The sequence below is a fragment of the Crocodylus siamensis genome, chromosome 1 (assembly GCF_052110815.1).
Source record: "Crocodylus siamensis isolate JL-2025a chromosome 1, ASM5211081v1, whole genome shotgun sequence".
Classification (NCBI taxonomy): domain Eukaryota; kingdom Metazoa; phylum Chordata; order Crocodylia; family Crocodylidae; genus Crocodylus; species Crocodylus siamensis.
Genome location: NC_143395.1, coordinates 118,537,059 through 118,562,476, shown reverse-complemented (window position 1 = coordinate 118,562,476; position 25,418 = coordinate 118,537,059). Strand labels below are relative to the sequence as shown.

The window sequence follows — 25,418 nt, the reverse complement described above, 5'->3', positions numbered from 1 at the left end:
AAAAAAATTAAACCTTGTCCTTGATGATTTTGTAGGTAAATATGCTAAAGTGACGAATACTACTGGTGTGAGCCAGACATAATGCAAGCTGCAATAATATAAGCTTTCCTTACACAGCTGTTTGAGAATTACTTTTCAGAACAGAAACAAACTAAAAGATAATCAGAAACGCATTGGAAGTTTCTTCCTAAGGACAACCAAAAATGTGTGGTTTTGCATCTCTACAATGAACCAACGTCAATGAATTTAGAGCAGCTGTGCTCAACCTTTTAGCCCCACAGGCCAGATGAGTGGCATGATCTTTCACAAGACTGATGCCCAGAGCAGGCCCCATGCTACTCCAGCCCCATGTGTCCAGTGCAGTATGCTGGGCCACGCTATCTGGGCCGCCAGGCAACGTGCAGGTTCAGAAATTTGGCAGCAGGGGAGTGGCAATCAGCACTGCCACCACTTTCCTACCCCCAGACTTTTGGACAGCTGGGAAGTCCAGCAGGCGGGATGTCACAGGTTTGTGGGCCAAATCTGACCTGCCCAGTGGGTGTTGACTGATTTAGACAATCCAACCTGCTGATATTTAACCAGCAGTATAGGTGACAGGACCTCTGGGGAGGAAACCTTAAATAAAGAATTTGAGAATAGCCAGAAGAGCAGTCATAATAAATTCAGGCAAGTTCTGCTAAGAAGTACCATATTTACTAGACTATAACACAACACCCCCAATAATTAGATTATATATGGAAAATTTATAAATTTTCTAGGTATAGAATCTAATTATTGGAAGTTTGCTTGACGTTTCCTATGCCTTTTACCCCACAACTTCTTTCCCCTGTGGCCCCTTCTCCCCTTCTCTGAGCACGTGGAAATGAGGGGCAAATTTGAAAACCCCAACTTTAAAATAAACATACCTGTAGTAATTTAGTTCATCCAGAATTAATGCCTTTTATGAAACGTACTTGTGCTAACACTTGCATCATTCATAAACACACTTTTAAACAGCACTCTGTACCTACTTATATAGAGGACAAGCTATGCATGATATTAGTTCAAAACCAAAAGACTCATGATTTACCATACAGTTCACTGGGCTGGGCCCCAGCAGAGTCAACAGCATTTTAAGCCACAGTGACCCCACAGCTGAGGTCACTATGGCTTAAGAGGTTGCAAATTTGAGGCCATAGCAGAAGCGCTCATGGCGTGGCCTGTCAGATCCAATGAATCTGCAAAATCTGCTAAATACCTTGTTTACAAGGAGATGAAAAAGGAAAGGAAGGAACTGCTCAGCATGTGTGTACACTCCAGATATCCCCGACAAAGGATCTGTGTGTTAATTAATCCCCACTCAGGACTGGAACCAGGTGTTCTTGTCATGAGTCCTGGGATCCTTCAAAAATTTATATTCAAATGAAGTCCAGGGCAACGTGACATGACGGATTCTGGGTGAAATGTTTGGGGCCCCATTTGGTGATATCTGCCAGACATCTAAGGCTGGTGAAGAAAAAGAAACGATTGGAAATGGGAAAGAAAGGCACAGTTCAGCTGTGGGAGTGAAGAAGTCATCAAAATATATTCATTGTACTGGCTCATCATGACTTCAAAAAGCATCAGTGCTAAGCGGGACTGAAGGCAATTGATACTACTACATATCTTATTCAGATAGGTTGCACTAACTTAGCCTTGTGATAGGTTCCTATTAGTATGTATGCTCAATATGGTCCATGTGTTTTATAATCATGCTCAGGGATGCTTGCATTTAATCAACTTCATAGTTTATTTCCATTACTAAGCACACGCTGGTTTTTTTGCAGCAGTTTAATGATATTTAATGGGTTTCCTCATTTGCACATGCAAGATGATGAGTTTTCCTCCCATGCTGACTGGGGGAAAAAACTCATCTTATATATGAATAAATATCGAATATGTAACTTGATCTCACAAGTTTTCACACCACACCTAAAATTTGAAGAGTGAAATAGAAAATCTAATGCAAAGCTAAATAGTATGCCAGACTTTTTAAGCTGAAACTATTTTCATCCTAATTCAATTTTTAAAGAACATCACTCCTGGGTCAAGAACTTCCATGTTATGTTTCAGCTGGAAGTAAATAATGGTGATATCATGTGAACTCAATGTTTCTGAAAGGATACAACACTTGAATAATAACAAGATGCTATATTACAGGCTTCTCTGTTGAAAACAATACTGTACAAGTTTATTTTATATGGAGATCTCAATATGCATACAGCATTTTAGTATTACATGGCAAAAGTAAGGCAAGACAAAGCCACTTTTTTACCTGGCTTATCAATTTGTCTTGTCAGATACAGAAGCATCCACTATTTCTTGTACATGGGTCAATTTCTCTACTCAAAGGACCAAGGAAACAACTATACAACTACTAAAAACAGGAAAAGCATCTGCTTCTACAAAAAAGAATATTTTCTAGGCTTTAAGACTAACAATAACATTAACAGATGGAAAATTCCAACAGTTTACCATATTTTCTTATATAGAACTGATGCACCTCTCCCTTCCAACCTCCCCACCCTGGCCCCCAGCTGGTGGATGTTGGTGTGTCCAACATCCACCAGCAACAAAAATGGATTCCCACAGGCCTGAAAATTTGGTGGTGGGGGAGCAGTGGCAGTGTTAATCAGCAGCATTTGTGCTCTAAGCACAACAATTATTATAAAATCAGGGTAACATGCAAACTACAGGGGCTCAATTTCTGTGCATTTTGTGCATCTAGAGAGATGATGTGCTATTTTTTTTCTATTTACATTTATCATAGAAGTAGAGTCGGAAGGGACCTTGTAGATTTTCAAGTCTGACCCCCCAGCCTGGGCGGGAGAAAAACTGGACTCAAATGAGTCCAGCCAGGTAGGTATCAAGCCTCTTCTTAAAGACCCCCAGGGTAGGAGTCAGCACCACTTCCCTTGGAAGTTGGTTCCAGATCCTAGCCGCCCTGACTGTGAAGTAGTTCTTGTGGATGTCTAATCTAAACCTACTCTCCAATAATTTTTGTCCATTATTCCTTGTTATGCCAAAGGGTGCTAGGGGAAACAGTGTCTCTCTCAAACCCTTCTGGTCCCCCCGAGTTTACAGACAGTCACCAGGTCCCCCCTCAGCCTTCTCTTGTGAAGGCGGAACAGGTTTAGGTCCCGCAGTCTCTCATTGTAGGGTCTGCCCTGTAGTCCCTGGATCATGCGGGTGGCCCTCCTCTGGACCCTTTCAATGTTGTCCACATCCCTCCTGAAGTGGGGCGCACAGAACTGGACGCAGTACTCCAGCTGTGGCCTGACCAGCATCACGTAGAGGGGGAGGATCACCTCCCTGGCTGTACTTGAGATGCACCTGTGGATGCACGACAACGTCCGGTTAGCCCTGCCAACCGTGACCTCGCATTGTCGGCCCATGTTCATCTTGGAGTCAATAACGACTCCAAGATCCCTTTCTGCCTCCGTGCTTTCAAGAAGGGAGCTTCCCATTTTATAAGTGTGCTGCTGGTTTCTACTGCCTAAGTGCAGCACCCTGCACTCGTCCGTATTGAAACGCATCCTGTTTTTGTTAGCCCATCCCCGTAACCTATCCAGATCTTGCTGCAGTCTTTCCCTCCCTACTATCACGGTCACCTCACCCCAAATTTTGGTATCATCAGTGAATTTAAACAGGTTGCTTTTCACCCCATCATCCAAATCGCTGATGAAGAAATTGAACAGCGCAGGCCCAAGGATCGAGCCCTGGGGGACTCCACAGCCCACTTCCCCCCAGGTCGAATATGACCCGTCCACCACCACCCTCTGAGTAAAACCCTTCAGCCAATCTGCAATCCAATCTCACTGTGTAGGCATCAATGCCACAGTCGCCTAGTTTTTTAATGAGGAAGGGGTGGGAGACGGTGTCAAAGGCCTTGCTGAAGTCTAGAAAGACTATGTCCACAGCTATACCTGCATCCAAGGCTTTTGTGACCTGATCATTAAAGGCAATCAGGTTGGTCTGACATGACCTGCCCCTAATGACACCGTGCTGGTTGCCCTTGAGCATCATCCCTGAAGCCGGCCCATCACAGATGTGCTCCTTGAGGATCTTCTCAAAGAGTTTCCCTAGGATAGAGGTAAGACTGATGGGCCTATAGTTGCCTGGGTCCTCTCTCTTCCCTTTTTTGAAGATGGGGACCATGTTAGCTATCTTCCAATCATCTGGCACCTGGCCCGAGCACCATGAGCTCTCGTAAAGCCATGCCAAGGGCCCTGCAATAACCCCAGCTAGCTCCCTCAACACCCTGGGGTGGAGAGCATCTGGACCCGCTGACTTGAACACGTCCAGCCCCTCCAGAAGCTCTCTAACCTGGTCCTCCCCAACCTGAGGTCTGAAAGCATTCCCCTCAAGTCCGTCTTGCATCACGGCGGGGAAGTCCCGGTCCCTGCACAAGAAAATGGAGGTGAAGAATTGGTTAAAGATGTCTGCTTTCTCCTCTGGCGCAACCACCAGATTACCCAGCGTATCTTGCAGGAGCCCCATGTTTCCTGGTGCCTTCTTCATCCTCCCTATATATTTGAAACAGGACTTTTTATTATCCTTGATCTTGGATGCTGGTCCTAGCTCTATGTCCACCTTAGTTTTCCTGATAGCCCCCCTACAGGCCTGAGCAGAGGAGGTATACTCCTCTTTGGAGATAGCACCCCCCTTTCACTGGGTATATGCCGCCTTTTTGGCAATTAGGCATTCCCGGATGCCCTTGGTGAGCCAGGGGGGCTTTTGGGCACTCTTGTCCCCCTTGCTTCTTGTTGGGATGGACACCCCTTGGGCCCTGAGTATCATTTCCTTAAGGAACAACCACTCGTCTTGGACACCGAGTTCCCCTGCCCTCAAGGACCCCAGCGCCTCTCCCACTAGTCTCAACTTGTTGAAGCTGGCCCTCCTAAAGTCTAGGGCTACCGTCTTGCTGCAGGCCCTTGACATCCTGCGCTGGATGGTGAATTCTAGCAAGCGATGATTGCTATTGCCCAGGTGGTCAAGAACCTGGAGGCCCCTCACCAGGTCATTGCCTGTGGCCAGTACAGATTTAATAATCTGTCAAATGTGCATTCTCTCCCTTCAAAATAATTTGAGTTGTCTGTTCTAAAAATACATATTTTGTACTAATACCACATATACTATGGATAGTATAAGCTATTTTTAACCTCATGTCTTCAAAGTTTATACACATAATAGTTTTGAAACAGGAAATCAGAGCCTATTTCCTGTTTTAACAAGCATAGAACTTGACCAATAGTGACAAATATTAAACTCTCTTCATTGTCAATTAGTGCATTATTCATAAAACAACTTCATGAAAAAAACAAGTTGCTGGGAACATTATAAAGTTCAAGAAGTCTTTCGCTTTACTTATCAAGACTCCGTAACATAGTTTAGTTGCAGACTCTCAGCCTCCACCTAAGATTCCTGCAGTTGGCCCTTAAATCACTTTTAGACTTGAAATAACATTAGATTTCCAACTCAGACATAAATATGCTAGATATTTTCAGTTTCAACATGCATACAGGAAGAATTTGGATTGTTTGACAAACTCTACTTTTTGAATTTCTTGCTGCCCACAAGGGACAGATCAGATATTTATATTCCCAAAACATATTACTAATAACCACCTGATTAATGGCTTAAATAAAGCCAGGAATAGCTGTGTTTTTTCTAGATATTCAGTCAGGAAGATTAGGACTTTTCTTTTGGAAATCCCCAAAAATCAGCTGAAAGATTTGTTTTGAGCTTAGCTGAGCAAAACTATTTTTCTGTTTATAAAAATCAGGTAACTATAGGGTTTTACTAAATTATCCATGTTCAACCTAAACTCCTACTATCTCTAAATACACAAATAACTCTAAATCCCCCCAAATTATCCATTGGAGGTACCTTACCTTGCTGGAAGGATAGGTAAACTAGGATGGGAAAGGTTTAACTTGGAAGTGGTGATAGAATGCTCCCATGGAAAGAGTAATTATTCCCCCAGAAGGAACAAAACTTGGCCTATAAAACATAACCATATGTGGAAAGAATATTTATAAATGTGGGTTAATGCCTTAGCAAAATACACCAAGGTGGGTCTCAGTGTCAATGGTACAGTCTGAGCTGCTGGCTCTTCCACAGAAACTTCTATTTGCTAAATTGAGAAATTCTTTAAAATAGAGACTTATTAAGAGTGGATAAAAAGTAGGGAGAGGAGTGTGAAACCCTATTTAGTTTCCAGCAGCACATAGGCCTTAAGCTGTAGATGCTCAGAATAAAGGAAGCCATTAAGTTCTGCCCTTGGCCACTTCCACTCTGGGTTGCAAAATTCTCATACTCCAGGACAAAAGTAAAAACAAGGTTTCTAACAACTTAAATCTCTCTATCTTCTTCTGTAAAGCTCTCCAGTGTGCACATATAAGGAGGAGGACACACCAGAGGAGTTGTAAACCATGGACTGAGCATGCAGAAGAGTCTCTTTTGCGACTAGAACCATTAAGAAGGAAAAAGTCAGATTGACCTCGACATCCCCTGGTGTCACCCTTCCTACCACTTCCCAATGTTAGAGCAGCTCCTTTCAAGCAGGCTCAGCTCCAAGTCAAGAGAAATGGTGCTTCAAGTTGCTGTAAATACTGTTTCACAGCCCTGGAGCAGTGCTGTCACACTGCTGTAGAGGAGGATACTGAGCGTGGGACAGAAGAAACACCTGAACAACCCCCACCCCACACAAAGTACCAGTCATCTACCTTGTAATCCTCCCTACCTAGCAGCATCAGCTTCCTCAACCCACAAAACATCCAAGAAGATCACCCTGAGATGCCAGAGAGATGCTGACTTCCTGGATGATTATTAGGATATACTGCATTTCACTGACTAAAAAGAGGATAAGATTTATTATACTAGATTATTTTTAGGGAATAGTTTTTTGATCTGTATACAGTATTCAATTTAAATTTGTCTATGATTCTGGCCGCCCAGATAGTTTTAAATATTATAGTATATTGTATTAGAAAACACACACAGAGAAACATGTTGTTAAAGAGAACCAGCCCATTATAGAGTTGTTATGATGCCACTAGCAGGGCAGACAGGTATGTATATTAACTTCCAGTCCCAAAATCTAGGCAGGTTTTTCTTATTCAAAGACAAATCCATTTCCCCATCCACACCCACTCGAGGAAGAGAACCTACTTGGGTACATGAATATTAAAAGTTGTTACAATAATACCCAAGTCTCATGTAATCAGTAGATCTTGAAGCACTTTGCAAATTCGGTCAGTATAATTTTTCCCAGTTTACAGAATGGGAAAGTGAAGTACAGAGGGGTGAAATGACCTGCACAGGGTCACACAGCAAAACTGTGGCAGAACAAAGAACCCAGGTCTCCTAAGCCCAGTTGAGTGCTCTGTCCACTAGACTAGAATGTAATTTTGAGAATGAAGTTTTATAATATGGAGCTATTTTTCCTTATTAGTTGCATGTGAACTAAGTTATTTCCCATTCATACATTATTTCTAATTGAAATCTTAAAATTAATCTGCTGCCAGAGCTGGAAACATCATAAAATGTAATCACTAACAGGGTTGGTTTTCATTAGCATTCTAATAACTATGAGTTATGACCAGCATGCTTTTTAACTTCCTTAAAGATCTTCTGTGATTTAGATGCTAATTCAGTTATGTCTTGATTTGTCACTGACATAATGAAGACCAGAAAAAAAACAACATCCAAGGCATTCTTCTTTCAGTAAATATGACATACTATTCCTACATTGTTATATATGCCTTCTACAATGGTGGTACAAATCAAAACATGTAATTACAAACTCTTAATATTACATTTCCAAGAGATTCTGTAAATTAAATTTCTGAGCACTCAGGACTTGATCCAAAACACAATCAAGTCAAGGACAGTTTTTCTAATGACTTCTATGAACCCTGAATCAGGCCTTTAGTTGCTCCAAATCTACATACCATCAACCCATATGCACAAAAAACCATTACATGCAATACAAGATTGAAGGACAGTGAGCAGAGTGGAAGAGCTGTCCTGGACTATGGATCAGTAAGAGCCCTATTAAATGTTACAAAGTACTGGTATTAAGCAGCTGTGCACTGAGCCTGAAAAAGTAGTACCACAAACTCTCTTCTTCTTCTGCCTCAAAGAAGTGAATGAAACGAACAGAAACAGTGGTTATGCTGTTGCACCTCATAGAATCAAGATAATTAAGGTTGCAAGGGACCTTGGTAGGCCATCTAATGGACACATCAAGTTGCTGGAGAAGTACTATCAACACTGTCTGCAGAAGATCCTTTGAATCCAGGGAGAAGACAGATGCACATGCATTAGCATCCTCTTGCAAGCATACACAGTGAGCATTGAGGCAATGATCATCTAACATCAACTTCACTGGGCCAGCCATGTCATCCAGATGTCTGACTCCACACTGCCAAAGCAAGTTTTATTCTACCCTGCTCAGTCAAGGCATACGTTCAAGAAAAGGGCAGAGAGAGTGCTTCAAGGACATCCTCAAGTCCAACTTGAAAAAATGCAACACAGACATCACCTTATGGGAGGAAAAGTCTGTTGCAAAGATCTTAGTACTTTGAAGCCTCATGATGCCAACGGGATATGGAAAAGCAGGAGCAGCAGAACAATGCGTTGTGGACTGAACGAAGAATCCAGAGATACCAACCCAATATGGAAACGTGCCCAAGTTGTAACAGAGTCTGTCAATCCCAGATTGGCCTTGTCAGCCATCTTCAGAACCACAGATAAGGCAATCATGGAAGACAATCATCCTTAACTGTGAGGGATTGTGGATGATTAGCGAGAAAGTTTTTCCTAATATCTAACTTGAACTTCTCTTGCGGCAAGTTGAGACCATTGCTCCTTGTTCTGTCACTTGCCACCAACGATTCTAGCTCCATCCTCTTTGTAACCATCCTTCAGGTAGCTGAAGGCTGCTATTAAATCTCCTCTGTCTTCTCTTTTCTAAACTAAATATGCTCAAGTTCTCTCAGCCACTCCTCATAAGCCATGTACCCCAGGCCCCTACCCATTTAAACATTACAATATGTATGACCTTAACATGGCTAAAGTACAGGTGATTTTTGTAGCAGTACCCAATGACTATCAATAAATCCGCCTCACTTCACTGCATCTGAGCTAAGGGAACAAACAGGGACAACAAATAGGGCAGTTTGCAAACAGTTCATTGTGAGCAAGAGGAAGAAGGGGAAGAGAGGGTTAGATGAACACCTTGCTGGGTTCGTTTGACCCTAGTAATCTTTCTTGCCATGGCAGGGGGTTGGACTAGATGATCTACTCAGGTCCCTTCCGACCCTAGAAACTATGGAGGAGGAAGAGGAGGAGAAGAGGAAGACGAACCAGATCTTGCTCTGAGAAGGTGAGCAAGCCAGGGATGCCTGTGTGTTTGGTTTGCTGAGTGTTTGTTTGATGGACTGTGTGTTTGGGAGTGTGCTCTGAGCAGCTGGGAGTGCTGCCAGCTGAGTGACTGCTGCCTGTGTCTGACAGAAGCCCTAACAAACAGGCAGAGCCAGTCCAGGCTCAGCAGGGTATAAAAGGACTCCTCAAGAGACCAGGGAACAAACAGGACAGTTTGCAAGTCGGTTTGCCATTTGTCTCTTTGAAGGGGAGCCTTTAACATAAGCTCTTTCTTTTAATTAAGAGTAGTTAACCTACATATATTTAGTGTAAGGAGCTAAAACTCAGGAGTCAGACCAATACCTATGCCTCACCTCAGTTCCTGGAAAATTATGGAGCAGGTCCTCAAGGAATCAATTTCTAAGCACTTAGAGGAGAAGGTGGTGATTAGGAACAGTCATCATGGATTCACCAAGGGCAAGTCATGCCTGACTAACCTGATTGCCTTCTGTGATGAGATGACTGGTTCTGGGGATGCGGGGTGAGCAGTGGACAAGATATACCTTGACTTCAGCAAGGCTTTTGATATGATCTCCCACAACATTCTTGCAAGCAAGCTAAGGAAGCACAGATTGGATACATGGATTATAATACAATCCATTTCAACATGATTGCTCCTGGTAACAGGTGTTGTACTGGGAAAATGCAACTCTGCTCCTAGAGATCTAATAACTTGCCAAATCAAAGGCACTCTATCCCCTTCCTTTGTTAAGCTATATAGTCTAATTTTGCTAACCGAGCTATTTTTTCATCCTCTGTCAGAAAAAGTTTACCAAAGCAGTGAGCCAGCCATCTGACCATTACATTCTATATAAATATTATTTCTCAACCATAAATTTTTGAGAGGTGCTAAATTTACAGATGCCGACCATGATCAATCTAAACATGATTCAGAATGGTGCAGGGAAATATCAGGAAGTTGTAACTTGTTTTATTACTTACCTGCAGTGTCATTTAATCTTGTACTTAGAATAAAGTCCCACATTTGCTATCATCTAGTACCATTAGCAGTATTTTTATTTTTAATATCTTATAAAACGCAGCTGCCAATAGAATCTGAATATGCACTATGATGAGAATTAAAATACCTCATGTATTTGTCAAGAAATGGTACATGCCAGATTTCTGCCTCCAAATTTTGTAAACACAGGGAAGTATTTTACTACTTCATTGATGTAATAAATATTTGTGCCATATCAGTAACTAGATATAATATGAAAAATAGAGATTTAATTCTCTTGCACCTTTCCTCTACTCTCCCAACTATCATTACCTTACGTACATTAATGTAAAAAAAAGTTCAGGTCAATTGCAGAGCAGTTTCGGTGGTCTGAGATATTAAACGCTTTGCCCACCCTCTTTGACAATACTATTAAAGGTCCTAGACTCTAATAAGCTTACTGTCAGGTCTTCCTTAAATCATCTCAACCATACTGTTTTTCATGTGAGCTCCAATAATTAAATCAGCAATACCTTTTCCACTCCACTGCAACTGTTTTGTAGTATCCACTGATTTAATGACCTCTTCATGAATTTTCAGGATCTGTCGCTCTGTCCTCATGGTTCTCTCTCTCTCTCTCTCTGCCATTTATGGCATTATTAGTTTTAATCTTCTTTAAATCTCTTCCTAACTTGGCTATTGATACACCATCTCTGATACTTTCAGAAGGATCTGAATGCAACTTCAGCACCTCCTCTCCTGTCCTAACCACTAAGAGACTCCCAGGGTGCTCTTTTTTTCCCCTCTTGTCCCTTTAGGTGAGCTCATCCTCAGTTTCAACTACTGTCTTCACACTTGCCAGTCTACCTTTTCACTTCTAATCTCTTGTCATCCATTTGGTTCTACTTCTCAGCGAAGAAGCATCACCATCAGCTCCTTCTAGCTGTTCTGCTGCCAACTAATCCTTCCCCTCACATCCAGGACAGGAGCTGCTACTATTTCTTCCCCTCCAATAATCTCTAGAACAGGGGTTGGCAACATTTTTGGGAAGAGTGCCAAAAATACCTGCAACCTCAACTTGTATGATGTTGGTATGCTAGGGGCAGACAGTGGGGGAGCCATGAGGAGCACAATCCTTGGTATGGCAACACAGTCCTGACCCCTTCCCTGACATCCACCCCAAGGCACACGTGCCAAGCGAAATGCCTTCTTGCGCCACACTCTGGCACCTGTGCCGGGGGTTGCCTACCCCTGCTCTAGAATCAACCTGTCCTCTGTCTCCAGGCCCTAGTCACTTTCTGCTTCCCTTACTGAAACCTTCTACTCCCTCTCTAGCCTGACCCAAACATCGCCCCACCACTTACTCCTTTAGAACTGCTGTCGCTGAATGATTTGCCTCAATTTTTTCACCCATCTTTCAAGCCCCTTTTTTCCCCATTGTATCAAGTTCAGACTTCTCTTTCACTGTCTGTTTCTACTTACCTGCTCTTAGCTGTACTTCCACTAGTCTTGCTGTTGACACACATCTGGCCCTTATGCATGGAACATCCCTGTGAATTAATTTAGAAGACCAGTTTCCCCCGCTTCATCTCTAGATCTCTCCACAACACTTACTTCTTCTGTAAGACCCAGAGGGAAGCAGCCACAATCCCTGAAGGCAAAGTTTACCAGACAGTTGAGAAGAGCTCCTCCCCCATCCCTTCTTCTTACTGAAACTGTTTAATACCTATGCTGTATCACCAGAATTATCTTCATAATTCCCTGCTTCCTCACTCCCTCCCCACCCCCTCCCACTTAGTTATGGCACTCGAGGTTTGTAATTCATCTGAAACGTGGCTGCAGACTCTCTGGTCATTTCTACATTAGTGTGTGTATGGGACTAAGTGCAATGGGACTTCTAAGTGTTATCGCAATAGAGAACATACTCATTAACAGGACCATATGCCAACTGGCATATCAAGCACTGCACTCTTTTGTCCATTAAACAGGAAGGATAGACAGGATGTTTAACTGTGCAGTTTTCTGGTGAGCATATCAAAGCCTGTACTTTACCAGTCTTCTTAAAATAGCCAATGTCCAAACTAGTTATGAATCTTGCCACCCTAAATATGGTAAAAAATAACCATGTGATACAGGTTGGCTGGACCTTTTAAAAGGGATTACATGCTGTGTTCAGCCTATGTGGTGAGAACAAGGATCAGGTGATCTTTGAAGATCACTGAATCGTCACAGTCCCAACCATGCGATCTGGACCTCAGCTCCCTTTAAAGGGCCAGTCACACAATGAAACCCTCCCACAAAATGTATTTATTTGTCACTCTGAGAGGACAAGCAACTGTAATCTGTTAATGACATGTGAAAAACTTCTGCTTATAAATCATTGTTTAGTTTAGGGATGCTCAACCTATGCTGCCCTGTGGAATGGATGAGTGGCACAGGGCCACACTGCAGGCCTAATTGCATGTGCCAGCCATGTCATCTGACCTGCAGGGCACCACACAGGACCTGAATTTGGTGGTGGTGGAGTGGTGGCAGCATTAATTGCTGCAGGAGCCACAGTAATTAATGCTGCCACTACTTCTCCACTGCCAAATTTCCTGAACCACATGGAGCCCCCTGGGACTATAGCTTGAGCACCATGGGTGCCCCTCCATTTAGCACCTCCTGGGGACGTCTACCGAGAACACTTAACAGGGCCCAGCAGGAGCACCAGTCAGGCTGGCCCTTAAACCAGAAGCAGGGTATTCGTGTGCAAATGGTGCTAGGCAGAATAGTTAGCATGGGAGCTGACTAACTGACCCTGCCACTCAACTACCTCCTGTTTAGGAGGCTGCCCACATGTAACAGCAAAGTGTACTTCAGGGCACTGCAGTGAGGCTCTGTAAGCTTCCTATCTGGGCATGGCCTAAGATGCCACCTCCTCTTCAGAGAACCCATAGGTTATTCTTTTAGCATGACAGACAGCAGTCCTAGAGTTGGCCTTTCTATTGTGGGCCACCCTTTGAAATGAACTATGGCTTTCTCTCTCCCGTTGCTTATATCAGATCAGATGAAATGGGTTGTCCCCCCCCCCAAAAAATAATTTCCAACAGAACAAGAGCATATCACTTCACAACTCATCACAGAAGGTCTGAAAGTGCTTTCTTTGTGAACAGGAAAAACAACAGGCTGTAGCATGTTGACCTTTCCTCCAGATGGGTCAGCACACAACAGAGCCAGTATTTACAAGATTTCAGGGCTTGCGCAGCTCAGAAGTCTGTGCATACTTTCCTTTGGCTATTCCCCTATAACAGCATTAAAGAGGCAACTTGCGGGAGCAAATGCTTACATTTCACAGTGATTTAATCAAAGCTAAAAACACGGCAAAAGTAATAGCTGTAAAAATAGGTTGGTAAGAATAATTTTCTAGGGACAGTAAAACAAGTTTAACTTGTAAACCTCACTTACATACTTGTGCAGTAAGTGGAACAGAACAACAACAAAAATGTGGCTCAGCAAACGTGAGAAAGTACAAAACTGCAATGACTTTCTGGGTGGGGGTGGGTAGAATCACATACACTACAAACTCTAATAATTCTCCACCCAAGCATTACTAGTGAATGACCTCATGGTTTCCTAAACATCCTCCAAAGGCCTTCCTGTCTTCTCTCTGTACAGCCAAGCAATGATGTCAACAATCCACCTGTGAGAGTGATGTAGCCCCTGGGTCAAGGTCACAGGGAACAGAGATAAAAGCCATGCCAGTGTTAATTAAATATACCTCTTGTTTTACTGCTGATTTCCTCTGATAAAGCACAGTTCATTTTTCCTGGAAAGACTTCCACACTACGAGGGGACCAGAGCCAACCATAACACAAAGCAAGCACTGTTTGGAGAACATGAAGACCGTGTAATGTGCTTGGTTTATAAAAGAAAATGTCTCCCATATCAGTGCTAGGTTTAATATGAATTGCATTAATTTGCACATTCTAATGATACATTAAATCACATGTGTTTGTTATTGCAGGCAAATGCTCTCTCAACAATAATTATTACTGTATTTACTAGAATTCAAGCTGACTTTACATTAAGATGACCCACAATAATTAGATTCTATATATGGAAAGTTATAAATTGGGCATAAGGTCCATGTTCAGAAACTAATTAATTATTGGAGGGGTCTTTTAAATTCGTCCCCACTACCACTGCAGTGAGGAAACCAGCAGGAAGGGTCATGGAACATGGAAAACAGAGATGGAGAGGGGCCATGTGTCCTGACTCTGCCCCTTATTCCTCCACCCTTCGCCTCCACCCCAACTTGCCTCACCTCTCCCACCTGCCCCTCCTCCCAGTGTCTGCATCCCTGTAATCCCCCATGGTTACTCCCCTGGCCACTTGCTTCCCTGTGCTGCCTTCCACCCCTGCCACTTGCCTCCCTCACTGCTGCTTACCCTATGCAGTAGCACTGGCCCCAGCCGCAGACAGGCATCAGTGGCGGCCCTGGCCTGGGGCAGGCAGCAGTGGGAGTGCAATTTCCTCAGTGTTGCCCCACTGCATGAACCACCTTGAACAACTGCAGTCCTGCCCAGCTACAGCTGCAATGATAGCTCCAATCCTGGGCCTGGTCTGGGGCATCAGGCAGCTGGCCCCAGGTCTGGGTTGGGGCTGGAGCAACCACCTGTATTGAATACAAGATGATGTCCCCCTGCCTCACCATGGCGGGGAAAAAAACTCATTTCGGATTCAAATACATATAGTACCTTTCTTTCCAAGAAAGGTCTTCCATATTAAGTCTGTTCTTCTTAAAGAACACTGAGCTGTGATAAATTAAACCAATTATAAATGCTTTTTGCAGGAAAACAATTAACAAATACTAGTAAACAGGTTTATATAAATGGAGTACCACATTTTAAGCACTCCATTATAATTTGATATCCGACACTCAATTAGAATGAAAATTATCACTGCAGTTTCAGTAAATGTGCTGTATCATATCATGTATTGTGTAATACTGTGTGTAGCCTGAGGCACTATGCAGTTTAAAGGCTCCATGTCCCTTCACTAATTAATCCAATAAAGAACAAGAGAAAAAAATTCTCTATGATGCAGTTCTTGTCCATAATCTACTTTGATCTGGTATTAATACGGGATGCTTTCCCCAAGTACTAATCTTAAGAATTTCTATAGTAGCCACTGTTGTATGTTATGGCATTTGATTACCAGTTACTTTGAAGATAGTGACAGAAGTCCCCAACATTTGTCCACTTCAATTTTCTCATTCCCTATGTATTTTTGGTTAAGCAGCGTTTTCAAAGACATCACAAAGAAAACAATCAGATGCAAATTCAGTGACTCTGGTATATATTTTTCTTTAAAAAATATTCTCACTTGCACAATTTAATAATACCCACAACTCTCACAGTTTAAGCTATGAAATAGACAAATGTGCTAGACAGCAAAGCACATTCAGAGTGCAGAACATCTGGCTGAGGCAAAATAAAAGAGTGCATTCAAAACTAACGTTACACTTTTCATAATAAAAGTTGTTTAATGACATCTGTAATCTGTAGCTGTGCAATATGGACCAGTGCTAACATTATATTCGTGTTTTCAGAAATCTGATCCAGGGCTCCGAAACAATACTAACAACATAAAGTCTCCACAGCAGATTTTAGACTCTTAAATATACATTTATTTTAATCAGTTTCAGTTATTTTCAACATAACAGTTTTATAGTTTCACTGTATTTCATATATTCATTCCTAGTTTTGTAAACTAAGAATTACAAAAGGAACATGACTTGTCCAGGGGCTAACATCATCATTTGGATTCTGTCATGTGGCTAAAATTTTTCTTAGCAAGCTCACAAGCATCAACAGTTCTTTAAAGGGAGCAGACGATGCTATTAGATGTCAAAAGCTTATGAAACAATGTAAGCAATACTAGACAAAATGGTTAGCAACGTATTATAGTTTAAAAAATAATTACTTCACTAAATCCCAGCAAAAAAAAAAAAAAGGAAGAAAAACCACCAAGCAATAAACCTATTATTTTAAGATGGGACTTGACAAGCTTATGAAGTATAAGATGGCTTTGATTCAATGACTTAAAGGAGAGGTGACCAACTCCTCAGTGGCTGGCAGCTGAGGCCTGCACAAGGGACAACAGTGCAGGCCCCCTTCTCCCTGGCAGCCCCACACCACTGTTGCACAGTACAAATAAGGCCTCCTTAGCCCTTCCCCCAGACACCCAGGCAGCTTCCCACAACCCATCAGCCATGGACTCCTAAGTGCCATAAGGCCCTCTGGGACAGGCACAGGAAGCAGGAGCTAGAAGTGGGATGCTCAGAGTCCCTGGCTTCTGCTGCAGCCAGAACAACAGGCAGAGCAGTGGCCAGGTAGGAGCCTGGGGACTCTAGATTGACCTCTTGTGGGCCACATATGCCAGCCCTGACTTAAGGAAGTTCTTCCCAGACCTATGAACCTATTTAGCCAATGTGATTCTTTTAGCCAAACAGAACCCAGTGTCCATCCCTTTAAGATGGTAAACCCTTGGACTCTCTCTATGTTTATACAGTTCCTAGCACAATATAGTCTCTATAATCTACTAGATACAGAATAATAAAAAGTACATACACTAACTTTGCATGTAATCCACAGGATGTCATTTTGTTCTTGATATGAAACAGAGCTGCATGGAAGACTAATTCCCAGTAAAGACAGGGTTCCTCATTCATAGGTACTTTTCAGTATCTCTTCTAATGGGAGAAACTGCTTACGTAAATTTGTCCACCTAACAACCCAAATTTTGTTTCCAGGCTAGAAACTGGAACAGTTACCCCAACTGAGTAATTACTGAAAAAGGCACATATGAGCCCTTTTTTTGACTACTACTGGTCCTGTTCACATCACTACTTCCAGTACTAATGGGAGTCTGCATAGGATATAGGTTTATGAGGTGGAGTTATGGTTAGTATGTGCTAAATCACCATTATATCACTTGTTACTAAAACCAACCCCAGAAAATTCATCTCTCTGGCACTCTAAAGAGCTGCATGTCCAACAGACCTAAAGGTGAACCTTTCCTTTCTTTCCTGCCCCAGCTTTTGGGTGTATACAGTTCAAGGTTGAATATGGCACACTCAAAGAAGAGGACCTTCACTTAGATGTTCTGCTCCCAGTAACTAGAATATCAAGGATCTTCATTTCCCATTTGGACACAGTGATTTCTTCCTTTTAAAATTCCAAGCAGCCACTGTAATGCACAACTGGTAGAGGCACTTACTGTGGTCATATACATAGAAAGCATACCCCCAAAGGCAAGCCCCAGTGACACAGTTCCTTGAATTCCAGGAACTCTCCTGGTCAGAAATTACTTCCTTCCTTTTTTCTAAAACTTAATTGTTACAGAGGGAATTTAAAACAAGTTAGACATCTCTCAGCCATTTCCCAGTGGCCATGTAAGGAAATCAGGCTGGGCTCTGGGAAGATGAGATAACACCAGAAGAGTGTTGTCTTCCGGAAATGCAATCACTTTTGTCCATTTTCCATGAATCAGCTACATGACTAGTAATAACTCATGCCCTGAGATGTCAGAAGCTGTCCAATTGTTGTTCAGAAACAAGATACATGGCTGGCAGAATTCATCAACCATATATCAAAAGAATGCTGTACAGGAAGTGAGAAGAAAGTGTTATAAGCTTTGTACTTGTATCCTTTACTCTTAAGGAATGCATAGGAAGAGTGCTCCTACAATTATCAGATGCAAAAGTTACTCCTCAAAATGCAGTGAGGAATACTTTTTAGAACCATACACTTTTACATTCCCATGTGAGAAAGCAGATTGCTATTATTTCCATAGTTAGAAATCCACTCCCTTCCCATTTTCTCTCTCTCTTTTTTTTGTGAAGCAAGAAGGGACAGTCAGATATACCTCAATCTAATGACACATTTTTGCTAACTTCTGCTAACTTTTTTTTTAACTAAATACAGTAAAGACTACTCTCTTTTGCAGTACTTCCTAACCTTTTCCTCAGCATGACCCCATTTTCTGAGCGCGCCCCCTCACTCCCGACCCTGCCAAGTGCCCTTCACTCTCCACCCACAACCCCCTCCCTCACCTCCGGCTGTACTGGTGCCCCTCACTCAAGACCCACAGCCTCCACTCCCCCCAGAAGAGGCCCCCAGCAACCAGAGCTATGGGACCAGGGCTGTGGGACTATGGCCCATAGCCCCCTTCCCCTGCCCGCCAGCAATGTCCAAGCCCCAGCTTCTGCCTGTGAGAGGTGGTGGCTGCTCCAGCCAGAGTGGAACATGAAGCCCAGCTTCTTCTGCCCTTCTCCCCTGTGGGCAGCACAGCCGGAGCGGAGCCCATTGGTGGGGTGAAGAGTAGGGAAGATGCAGGTTGTATGCTTTTTTCTCCTTTAAAGGAGAAAATCTGTGATTGTTTCTGCAACCCCATTTTTAATTGTTGTGACCCCAAATGGGGTCACAACTCCAAAGTTGGGCACTGCTGCTCTACTGGAAGACCGATGAAATGTTAATGTTAATTTTCAAGACTATTCATCCAAATTCAGCAGGTTCTATATATAAAGCAAGTTGGCAAAACTCATTTTCAGTGGCAATTAGGTGCCTAACTCCCTTAGTTTTACTTGAAGGTGGCAGATAATCATACACTAGTATGTAGCTACCTTTATAAATTACATGTTCAAATTCATTTGAAGTGTATACATGTCTTATTACATTAACTCAATTCTTTTTGTCCTACTAAGTTTGGAGTCAAAAAGCACAAAGACCAAAAATTATTTTTGAAACATGAACTTCGACAACTTATATGAAATAACAAATAAAAACTCAGCTGGCTATACAAGTACTGTTGCTTTCAATAAGTAAAAGTACTCCCCAAGACAGCATGTTAAAGAAAGGAGAGAAATTTCTGGTCTGATATGTCACTCACCGTTCCTACCAATGGGTAAATAAATCCAGCTCCAATGCTGGCCCGCACGTCACTGATGGGCAGAATGAAGCCAGTTGGAACGCCTTTCCTTTCAGGCTGGTGGGAGAGGGACAGGTGAGTTTTTGCCATACAGACTGGCAGATTTCCAAATCCCTGACAGAAGAAAGAAACGTTACTAAGGTGATGATGGTACCTAGTCTACAATAAAGAAAACAATAATCAACTCCACTTCATTATGTTACCAATATCTTCCATAAACTGAGAATGTCCCAATAGTGTTAAAGAATTTTAGGAAGGTTAGAAGTTAACAACTGATAAACGCAGAGAACGTTTTAGTCTACACTGACCTTATGCTTAGACTACCTGAAGTTACATTTTTATTTTTTAAGAATAACTACTGCAGTTGAGCTCTAATCACAGCAAGAACAGAGGCTCTTTTAGAGCAAGGGTCTCAAAGACATGGCCCACAGAGTCCTATCCTTCAGCCTGCAGTACTGCCTCTGGTTCATGGACCAATGTGTTGCATGCAGCATGCACTGACCCTGGCCCTATCCACTGCATGTGGACTCTGCCTGGCATGGGCTCTACATGGCATGGGGCCTGGAGCCAGTGCGTGCTGCATGCAGTATGTGGGGCTAGTCTGGGGAGTGAGCCACATCCAGCATGTGACCCAGAATGGCCAGCCCAGCCATGCTGGCCTGGAGCTGTATGTGGCACATGGGGCTGGTCTGGGGCACACTGCATGTGATACCTGCACTAGACTGGCCCTGTGGACTGGATCTGGTATGTAGGGCTGGTCTATGGGCCCAAATCAACCTGCAGATTGGCTTTGCACCCTTCATACTCTTCTAGGATAATAACTTTCTCCATCTCTCCTTCTGGAATTGTTCTACTCTATAGAAAACTAAAGATTCACTGGACCAGAGAAAAAGTAAGCAAGAGTAATCATGACTCTGTAGCCTAGTGGTTTGGGGACCCACCAAGGAAAGGAGAGACTGCATTTTGGGTTCTATTTCAAAGATCGTTCATTTGATTCCATGGCATTTTCCATACATCACTGAAAAGCAGACCCCAGCATCTACTCTCTCTCTCTTCCTCCATTTCTGAATGAAAGCAGTAACCCTGGGTGCTGTGCTTTGTTCAGAGCCCACAGCTGTAGGTATGCTCTGACTGCACTGACTAGATCAGGCCCCTTAGGGGACATAGGCAGGGGAACAGCCAAATGTAAGCATGAGAGAGTACCAACAAGGTGCTTAGCTTTAAACAAGACTGGCACAGTTTGGGACATATGTAGAAGTAGAAATTTTATTAGAGAACTTTACCAGTCAAAACTCTGGAACCTACAAACTCTCAGTTGCCTAAAAAATTAAGCGATGCCTTTGAAGATATTGCTCATGGGCTTCAAACAGAGCTAATAATTATAGAAGGTTGATTTCCATATAGATATTCAAGGCCATTATTAAAAGGTTTGCTTTTTAAAGATGTCTGAACTTCTACATATAGTTCTCGTTACGAGTATATGACTACAGCATCCATCTCTTCTAGGGTTTAACCAAATTAATCAGAGACACTATACAATTCAAATTAGCAGGCAAATATAGCTGATGTGGTGATCACTCATTGTCCTCTGACTCAAAAATTTTCTAGAGACACTGATGTAAACTATACTGAAGGAGAAGAAACAACCACCAAAAAAATAATAAGTCATGCTAACCAGACAGCTCATAGTAAACAGTGTGAATGAAGGGGAAATCTGCACATTTAGGTGGGCACATGATTTCCTGCTTTTATATACACCAATACTCACGGGGAGGGGTTGCAAATATAAACAATCATTTGTATGTAAAAACTGGGCAAATACAAACCACAGTGGAAACTATTTAGTGAGATGTGCCTTTTCAAGCACCAATATACACATTTGCACAGCACCGTTCTGTGAGTGCCCTGAGCAGAACTTGAATATTTCTGTGAACTCACCTTTACTTCCTTTTTAGAAAATTTGGCTCTATTTCTAGATTTGGTCACCTTAGCTTTCGAACTGATTAAGAGCTCCTTAGTGATCAGTATGACAATTAAGCAAAGGTACACAAACACAGAACACCCACGAATAGTCAAGAGATTTAAAGAGATACTTATAAAAAAGGCTGAAAAGCCTTGGTACAAACAGCACTGATGACATGCAATCTAGCAGTAACAAATGTCTTAACAACAAATGGGAAGACAGAAGAAACAATCATGTGAAAAACAGCTGATACATGTGTTGTGATTCAGCTTGGAAAATCATAATCAAATGCACGTGCATAAGATATGTCATGGAAAAGCTAAATTTATTACATTCTCTCAAATATTAAGCAATATCAGGCCAAGATTTGGCTAACTCTTCAGCACCTTCCACCCTGTGAAGATATTTACATTGTTGCAAAGCACATCTGAAATACTAAATGCTGATCTGGTAATATTTTACACCCTTTATGCACACAGTTTTCAGAGTTGTAAGGTGTAAGGCCATGGTCAACCATGTCCAATGTGCTCAGCATGTCTTTTTACCTGTTGGCTGTAACGATCGATTTGTGTTTGTGCTGTAGAAGACAACTCTATATCTTGTGCTCCATAGACCTTCTGGGCAATGACCCTTATTTTTTCAACAATAGGAAGCTGTGGAATAAAGAAAGGTAACAAAATATTTATACACAACAGAGTGAACTACATCCCATGTGCTGAGCTTTGTCTTTGTGGTTAGATTTATTCCCAAGTTTATAGAGGTTTCTCCTCTGGAACAGAAGCAGGTGTGGGGCTCTGAAGGTGATAGGTGTACTATACAGGAGATGGGGTTTTGGGAACAACTGGTGGATTCACGAAGGGGAAGTCATGCCTGACTGCCTTCTATAACAAAATGACTGGCTCTATGGATGCAGGGAGAGCAGTGGACATGATATACCTTGACTTTAGCAAGGTTTTTGATACTGTCTCCCACAACATCCTTGCAAGGAAGCTAAGGAAGCATGGGTTGGATGAATGGACTATAAGGTGGACAGAAAACTGATTGGATCATCAGGCTTAACGGGTAGTAGTAATCTATAGCTCAATGTCTAGCTGCTAGCAGGTATCAAGTGGAGTACCCCAGGGGTCAGTTCTGGGGCTGGTTTTGTTCAATGTCTTCATCAGTGACCTGGAAGATGGGATGGAGAACACTCTCAGCAAGTCTGCAAATGACACCAAGCTGGAAAAGCAGTAGGTATGCTGGAGGGTAAGGAAAGGATTTGGAGACCTAGACAAATTGGAGGATTGGGCCAAAGAAATCTCATGAGGTTCAATAAGGACAAGTGCAAAGTCCTGCACTTAGGATAGACTAATCCTATGCAGCACTACAGCTTGGGGACTTACTGGGTAAGTAGTAGCTCTGCAGAAAAGGACCTGGGGGTTACAGTGGACTGTAAGCTGAATATGAGCTAACAGTGTGCTCTTGTTGCCAAGAAGGCTAACAGCATACTGGGCTTCATTAGTAGCAGTGTTGCCAGGAGACAGAGGGAAGTGACTCTTCTCATCTATTCAGCACTGGTGAGATCACATGTGGAGTACTGTGTCCAGTTTTGGGCCCCCACTACAGAAAGGATACAGACAAACTGAAGAGAGTCCAGTGGAGGGCAACAAAATGGTTACTGGACTTCTTTAGTTTGGAGCAGAGAAGACTAAGAGAGGATTTAATATCAGCCTTCAATTACCTGAAGGATGACTGAAAAAAAGGATGGAGCTAGTAGTGGCAGATGACAGAACAATGGTTTCAAGTTGCAGCAAGGGAAGTTTACATTAGAAACCAGGGAAAACTCCTACAAGGAGAGCAGAAAAGCACTGGAACAGGTTACCCAGAAAGGTTGTGGAATCTCCATCCTTGGAGGTTTTTAAGACCTGGCTAGATAAAGTCTTGGTTAGGATGATCTAGTTGGGGATGATCCTGCCTTTAAGCAGGAGGCTGGACTAGATGACCTCCCTTCCAACCCTAATTTTCTATGATTTGTACATTTCAAAAAACAGGGGGCAGTAGCCAATAACAAGGCCCAGACTGAATGGCCAAGAGATGCATCAAGTTATACACCTTCTGTCAGGATGGTCACAGTAACATCATCTGCCTTTTTGCAGATAAAATCAAATCCATGAAATGGATTATCATGCACAGCAAAGTTAATATTTGATTTTTATTTTCAGTTCTATAAGGAGGAAGGAAATTCTTGATCTTAAGAATATTAAGAATCAGTAACCTTAGGACAGAAGTCAAAACGTTCCAGTGGTAACAGTGAGAACTATACACTTACATTTGATATCACAATTAAGGTGAATTGCAATTAAAGTTATAGGGTACCAAACTGGCAGCAGGGAGAGGAGGGGTAATAAATGCCTGCTTGCTGATCAGAGTGGAAGGCCCTTTATGGCAGGCCCCCTTTCTTTCCACTGACCAAAATTCTTCCTCGTTCCTACCTCCCTCAATTTTTCAGGGTAGCAAGTAGGCTGTAAAGCACAAGGGGAACCTTAGATGAAAGGCATTATAGGAGCATAGAGATGTCTAAATCAGGGCTGTTCAACTTGCAGCCACCTGCTTGCTACTCTTCTCATTGCTCCTGATGCTATACACATACAAGTGCCTACACAGTGGCACCAGCTGCCCACTATGACAGAATCAGGGCCCCATACACAAATCCCTGCTCCCCCAGAGGATGGCAGGTGTGTAAGTGGGCATGGAAGGTGTGCAGAGCAGAAAGAGGAGGGGCAGTGCAGCATCACAGGGCAATGAATCATCCTGGCGCAGTTGTAGTTAGCGGTACAACAGTACTATACCATGATCAGCAGGTGAGAGCCAGGATCCCTGGAGAAGTGCCACTAAGCAGTTTTGTTTCAAGAAATATTTTTTCCAAATAGAAACCAGAAGGCAGCAGCAGGCGCTGGCCCAGCCCAGCCTGAGCACTGCTGGGCTGGCAAAACTGCAGCAGTGCGGAAGGGCAAAGAGGGAGGGGGAGGCCCTCAGTGTGTGGCCCCCAGCTGCTTAGGAATTGGACAGCCCAGGAATTGGAATGGTCTAGATTATAGTTTAAAACTGTAATATTTAATCATATAAGTATCCAATTTTAAAAGTCTGAGCATGGGGAACACAGGACTGGAATGGACTGCAAGGATCACTCTGTCCAGTCCCCCACTATCACTGACAACATTTTGTAATTGTTGTGTCTGTTCATAAACTGACTAAGCTCCATCTCATAACTACTTAGGGTTTTTTCCTCTATTACTCTTATGGGGAAAACGGTTTCAGAATCTCGCTGCTCCAATGGGTAGAAACCTTTTCCCAACTTTAATGTATTATTCCTGGCCAATTTAATGTATTTGTTCTTGCGCCAACATTATCCATTAGCTTAAATAGTTCTTTTTGCTTGCTGGCTCTTACTCTCCTGATGTATTTCTAGGCAGCAATCTTGCTCTCTCTCAACCTTTGTTTCATCAAACTAAATAAGCCAACCTCCTTCACATTAAAAGACGGGCCAGTAGTTCTCAACCTTTTAAAACTAAAGGCACCCCTTGTTAAACTCAAGGCAGCCCTCAAAAATGCCAGCTTTTAGCTTTCACTCTTTTTTGGACTATAGTAAAATAATAAAGCAATTATTTTGTTGCAGAAAGCTCAGACCACAACAGGTCTGAATGATTTTGACACTGTGGTTTCCTGTCTGAAATCCCTAGGTTTATCTTGTGAATCGTGTAGGTGTTTTCACACCTAACAGTGCTAATACTGATCCTTGAAAGGATATTATGGGACCTTGGTTCAGAATCACTGAGCCAGATTCTCCGTTCCCTTGATCATCTTAGCTTCCCTTCTCTGTACGCATCCAAGTGCAAATTAATCTTTCTAAAAAATGAATGACCAGAAGTGTACGTAGTAGTTCATGCAAAATCACATCAATGCTTTGTACTCTAGGTCTTTCACCTCATCTCCCTACTCTCCTACAAATAAGCATATTAGGGGTGGAAGTGGGGAAGGTATTAGTCCATGAATACTAGCACTCTAAGCATGGATGCAGTCATTTCTTTATGAGTTCTACAGCCAGTTACATGTTTT

At 42.6% G+C, this 25,418-nt stretch overlaps 1 protein-coding gene across 7 annotated transcripts in view; it reads right to left on the bottom strand.

Moving 5' to 3' along the window:
* Positions 1–25,418, bottom strand: part of MTHFD1L (methylenetetrahydrofolate dehydrogenase (NADP+ dependent) 1 like) — a 276,590-nt gene that overhangs the window by 63,632 nt on the left and 187,540 nt on the right. For 6 of the 7 annotated variants that reach the window (XM_090041346.1, XM_090041366.1, XM_090041373.1 and 3 more), the window contains 2 exons: positions 21,869–21,976; positions 19,322–19,474 (listed from right to left, as the gene is read on the bottom strand). The exons of the other annotated variant lie outside the window; for it this stretch is intronic. In XM_090041346.1, coding sequence (XP_089897472.1) covers positions 19,322–19,474; positions 21,869–21,976 — 261 coding nt within the window. The remainder of the gene's footprint in view (positions 1–19,321; positions 19,475–21,868; positions 21,977–25,418) is intronic. 7 annotated transcript variants of the gene reach the window in all.